The sequence below is a fragment of the Schistocerca nitens genome, chromosome 2 (assembly GCF_023898315.1).
Source record: "Schistocerca nitens isolate TAMUIC-IGC-003100 chromosome 2, iqSchNite1.1, whole genome shotgun sequence".
NCBI classification, from domain to species: domain Eukaryota; kingdom Metazoa; phylum Arthropoda; class Insecta; order Orthoptera; family Acrididae; genus Schistocerca; species Schistocerca nitens.
The window spans coordinates 191580307-191586306 of NC_064615.1; the positions used below are offsets into that span (position 1 = coordinate 191580307).

Sequence of the window (6000 nt, forward strand, 5' to 3'; positions counted from 1 at the left end):
GACTAGTCTCCTCAGGTGGCAAAACCTTCACTTTCGGCGTCTTTGTCTTGGAGGGCTTAGAATGCAGAGCCTTGTCAACAGGTGGAGCTTTACTCGCCTGGGCAGAAGGCGCCATAGGGGGAGAGGCAGGAAGTACCCCAATGTCAGCAAACACAGCCTTGTCCGGCGTTGCGGGGAGAGCCGCAGGTTGCAAAACAACTGCAGCAGCACAAGTGCACTGGCAAACGCAGGTATTAGTGCTAACACTAGCAACCTCCGTTTGCGTAGCAACAGTGGCCATTTGTACCAGTTTTTTCAGAGCGGAAGCGAAAGATGTCGTAAACACAGGAGGTTGCATGGCCTTAAAGAGCTTCTTGGCCTCACCATAGGGGATGCGCTTAGATGTTTTAATCTCCTGTATCTTCCATTCTTCGAGATAGATGGGGCAGACCCGGCTCCAGACAGGGTGACTCCCAGAGCAATTCACGCACTTCACAGGCGATGAACAATCTGCTCCTTCATGGGCAGGCTGACCACATTTACCACAAGTGGCTATCCCATTGCACCCCAACGTAGTATGCCCAAAGCGCTGACATTTAAAACCGCATTGGGTTGGGGAAATATGGCCTTACTGGCAAACGTAAGAACCCCGCTTTAACATGCTCTGGGAGTCTCGGGCAACGGAACATGATAATAAACGAGTTGGATTTGACTAGGTTCCCATCAACTCATTTCATAATATGCTGCACGTCAACAATACCTTCATCAGCCCACTCAGATTTTAACTCGTCTGTGGGGATATCCACCAAGTCCCTACATGTCACAACACCCTTACTATAGTTCAGAGTGGAGTGGAGCTCGGTCTCAATAGCGTACTCTCCGAGACAGGTTGCTTTCCGAACAGAAGTGACTTGACAGGAACTAGAAGTTTCTACTAACAGAGTCCCATTGCGCAGTCGCTTCACAAATTTCAGTGTTCCTGCAATTCCCTCAAGACCCTTGTGGATGTAAAAGGGAGAAACCCTCTCAAAGCTACCCTCCTTCCGTTTAATAATCAAAAACACATTCTGATTATCAGCATGTGCTCTGTTACGACAGTCTGATAAATCTCTATCAACACCAGGCGCTGGAGGACTCGCAGCACGAAGTCACTTCTTCGATGGGGTGTGTTTTCCTACCAGTGGCCCACCCAAGCCACTGGTAGGGGGAAATGTAGAGGTCGAAGGGTCCATAGCGGTCCCACGAGCAGCTAGGGAACTAAAGGTCCGCTCAGAGCCCCGCGTGCCTGAGTAAGCCTTATACAACTGGGGTGCGGCAGGTGCCCCAGAGGTTGCCCGCTTGCGACTGTTCCACCCCAATAGCCATGCATCTCATAGGCGCGGAGCACACCGGAAGATTGAGGGGTTTTTATAGAGGTTGTCCTTCCTCGCAATCCAGGCGGTCAAGCCAAGATTACCATTCCCTGCAGCACACAACATTCCACCGCCGCGCCATACGGTGGTCGCTGAAGCATGTCCGGGGGTTACGGTGACAGGAGACTGGCGGCGCTGACCAGTCCCCAGCTCAGGACCCCGGGGTCGCCTAGCCCGTACTCAGCAAATGAATGCTGAGCCCCTGGGGGCGCCAGGGACAGGAAAGGAGGGGAAGGGAAAGTAAAGTAAATTCAGCCCGGGAAAGAAGGAAGGCTGCAATAGCTCGGAGGCTCGTACTCACCACGCACATACTCACGAAAGGACCGGGGGGAAAGGAATACAAGGTACCAGGTGGATAGCCAGGTTGACATAAATCAGAACACAGACACGGGAAGGAGGGGGCAGCTGGAAAGAAGCGAGGATAGGGAGGGATGAGCACGGTAAAGGCAATGCAGCCTGAAAAGGAAATCTGGGTTGCAATAGCTTGGGGCCCATGTGCACCACGCACAAACTCATGAAAGAACCATGAGCCCTCTGGGGAGGAACAAACTGATGCTTTTACAGGCATGCTTCAGTCATGTGAAGGCATGAGGAATAAGCATGCAGTTTCATGTATGGTGGGTAAGAGAAATGTCAAAAAGGGAGTACTGCTGACAGCAAATTGATAGGGTTTTGCAGGAAACAGCAACACTGTCCACACCATGGGTTTAGATCATGTAAATGCCATCAATGAATATGAATCTGAGAAAGGATTTATCTTGTTAAGTGAATATGAGGGATTTCTCTTGAAAGCACAAACATACTGGTGCAGAAAGGTGTCATGCAGTTTCATAGATTTGGCTTCAAAGGAATAATAATTTTGAACAGAACGTGGTTAGTGAAAAGGTTCAGCAAAATCATTGGTTTGGTGTCAGAGAAAAGTAATGCTTCATGACAACAATTTTGAGGAAGGGGGGTGTTTATGTACCAAGAGAGTTTGCAAGAGAAAGTGACAATCACGTATTCTGGTGATAAACTGAAAGAAACTGTGCAAAATATGTGGAGAAACTGATTACAACCTTGGGATGAATACTGGAAAGCTGCTGGTCAGTAAACACAATGGATCGTTCTGTGTAAGCATTGTAAATATGTCACCACAAGTGCTAAATTAATAGAACTTGTCATCAACAGCCAGGCTGAAATTAACTATAGACTCTCAACATAAATGTCCAAATACCTAAATGCAACCATTGCTGACCCTGGCATTTTCACTGACTTCGGGGAAGATTACCATATCCAGTAGCCTACAATTAAAATAAAGTTTTCCATTAGAAGAAACAAGCAATCTTGACAAATCAAAGTTACAAAGTAATTAACTGTATCAGCCTTTTCGTGTGCTACTGTATCAAACTACAAAAAAATTTGATTTTGAATTATCTGTAATTTTGTAGCCAGGAAATCTAATACTTGGTCTGACTGCTCATTTGTTCTAGATCATTTAGCATTACCTGGGCTGCATGTGTAGTATTCTACCATGGACCCTAGAAAATGAGATACATTGTGTGTCAACAGATATGGAAGTGACCATTATAAATAATATTTAGAAGCAATCAAATGTGCTCTGGCCCTGGATATTCTGCCGATTGCTGCCCAGAGCCGACAGAGGCCGTAGTCCTTGATATTGGGCTCTCTGTTCCAACAGTGGGATCCATATCGTGACCCAGATGGAATTTCCGCAGGGCTGAGGGGTGGAGTTTTTCCGAACACCTAGATAAATACATCTGTTTTATTCCACCAAAACCTAAAAACTATACTTGATTTGTTGGGGCTGTTCTTAATGCTGCTAAGAATTTTATCCCTCATGAAGACAGAAAGGAACATATACCAGGATGGAATGAACACCGCAAAGAACTTTAGGAAGAAAATAGCTAAACTGGTGACAGTGATATTGCAGATGACCTCCTTCAAAGTTTTGACGCTGCTAAAAGTGTACGATGTTATGAGATGGTAGAAAATTAAACATCTAAAATTCATGTAGAAATGCAAGGAGCCTTCTTTGAGAGGTTGGTGGAGCCTCCAATAAACCCGGTCAGAAGCCTTGTATTTCAGGTAACCAAATCCCTAACCATATAGTTGAAACAGCTAGATCGTCCCCGAAAATAAAATGAAAACACACCTCTCTAAAAGCTCAGTACCCAAACGAATCCAATTTCTTTTCACTACTAACACTGACTGAATTGGATGAGGCCTTGAAACAAACTAAACATGGTAAAGCACCTGGTCTGGATAATTTACACCCAGAACTTCTGATAAAACACTGGTAATGGTGGAAAAAAAAAGATAATCGATCACTGCCCAACGCGTTAAAGAGGAAAAAAATAATGTCAATTTTGAATGCAGATAAACCAGCTGACCACCCTCAAAGTTTCAGACCAATTTCCCCTTTGAGTCGAGCCGTACTTATAAACTCTTGGAGAGGCTCATTTATAGCAGAATTAATGGCTTCATTCTGGAACATATCCCAGCTGAGCAAGCAGGTTTCAGGCCACAGCATATTTGCTGCGACCAGGTAATGGCCCAAACAACTTTCATAGAGACTGGTTTCCAAGAAAAATGAAGTCATTGTCAGCTTGTAGACCTAAGCAGGATATGACAGCCTGGAGAGAAGAGATGATATGCAAATTACTAGAAACAATGCGATTGCGAAACACTAACTCTCATCAACATCATGATAAACAATAGGTATTTCCATGTTTACTTGGGAGAAAATGTGGGCAAGGAAAGGAAATTAAGTAATGCTCTAGCACAGCTAGCGACCCTATTACTCAGCCTATATATCTCTGATCTCCCCAATACCAGGTCAACAAATTCTGCTACAAAGATGATATTGCTCTGGTATGTAGAACCAAATATCTCAAACAAGCTGAGACAATTCTCACAGGTGATCTAACCATTATGAGCTATTTTAAAAAGTGGCAACTTTAAATCCAGTACAAGTAAAACTGAAGTATCATTCCATCTGAATAACAAAGAGAGCTCAAAGTGAAACTTATTGCAAACACTCTTTGCCATAAGAAGTACCCTAAGTACTTAGGTGAAATTGAACAGAGTTCGCACCGGGCATGGACAATGCGCAGACTCACTTTACAAATGGCTGTGAACAAACACATTACAGATGAATGCCCCATGCATTCATACTGGGGGATTTGGAGTGATCTCATGAAAGTTGATGACACTGTTCTTATATGGATTAGGAACTTAGATATTGAACTTTAGATACTTTTATAAGCTACGTAAATAATGTTATATACTTGTATTTTTACACTGCACTTAAGCTATACGAATAAATATATAAAAACTACGAAAACCAATTATGCTTTATAAAATTTTTAATTTATTTTTGGCTTACTGTGACTGCACTGTGATAATGAAGTAGTGAAATGGCAGGTCATTCTTGTTATATTATTTCTTTTCCATAAGACACGTAAGATGATTACACACGCGAAATAAATGTTTACGAGTTGTACACGTACCTGCAAATGCCATAACAACATGGTCATCAAGAAGGCAAATTTTCCTTACGGTTCGTTCCTCCTGCAACTTCGCAACAGACTTTTTTTCTACTCCCAAAACAACAACATCCTTTCCACGTACACCAACCTACAAACAGATAACATGTTTATCAGAAATTAATGTGCATATTTTTAGAGGTAGGTGTGTATGTCTGGAGAGAGAGAGAGAGAGAGAGAGAGAGAGAGAGAGAGAGAGAGAGATTTAGTGGAGATACATGTAACGCTACTGCAGTGCGTGACATCAGAGACAAATGGAAGGTTCTTTGGTTAAGGTTGTGTGGAGTCTTGTTGACTGAATGCCTATCAGTATACAGTTACATAGATGTCAAACAACTCTGCTACACTACGGGCTACACAGTACGATTATTTACATAATAATACACTTACAGCTGTAGAGCCTTTCCTAACTGCCTCTTGTGCGTATTCCACTTGCAACAAATGTCCATCAGGAGAAAAAACTGTAATGGCTCTATCATATCTAGAACCCATTGTATCACGACACTACTACCGTCTTCCCAACATACACCAAACCCGCTGCGTAACCGCACGAACAAATCAGCATCAAACACTGGGAAAATACACTCCAAAGATGTTACATCAAGGTGAAACGTTGAAAGAGAATGTCAAAGTGGCAATCCTAGGAAGTAAATCGCGCCAGTAAAACGACTGGCTGCGCTGGCGTTTCGGAGCGGAAATTAACATCACATGACCATGCCAACCCGTCTTCACGAACATCTGGCTGTACGTGTTCTACCATTCTGAAAGTAGCTGCGCTTGCCAACTACAATATCGCTTGATTTTTCTCATTTCGCTTGCTCTATTTTTTGGTTCTTGTTCTGTTTTACATTTGCTACTGGAATTTACCTTTTCTTTATATAATTCATAGTAACGAAGAGATGAATACAGTAAGCTGATTCAAAATGATGTAGCTTGCAGTAGGAGGAGACATGAGTACATTAAGAGGCTTACACGGTATACAATAGAATACAAATTTTATTGTCACATAACATGTTATATATAATCAAATGATTGGGACACAGGTGACTCTTCAAGTTAAA

General features: G+C 43.0%; 1 protein-coding gene across 1 annotated transcript in view; it reads right to left on the reverse strand.

Moving 5' to 3' along the window:
• LOC126234312 (proteasome subunit alpha type-7-1) overlaps positions 1 to 5521 on the reverse strand; it is a 60372-nt gene extending 54851 nt beyond the window's left edge. Inside the window, exons 1-2 of the mRNA XM_049942998.1 lie at positions 5330 to 5521; positions 4904 to 5030 (exon numbers count right to left, since the gene is read on the reverse strand). Coding sequence (XP_049798955.1) covers positions 4904 to 5030; positions 5330 to 5431 — 229 coding nt within the window. The 5' untranslated portion in view covers positions 5432 to 5521. The remainder of the gene's footprint in view (positions 1 to 4903; positions 5031 to 5329) is intronic.
• Between the last annotated feature and the right edge of the window lie 479 nt (positions 5522 to 6000).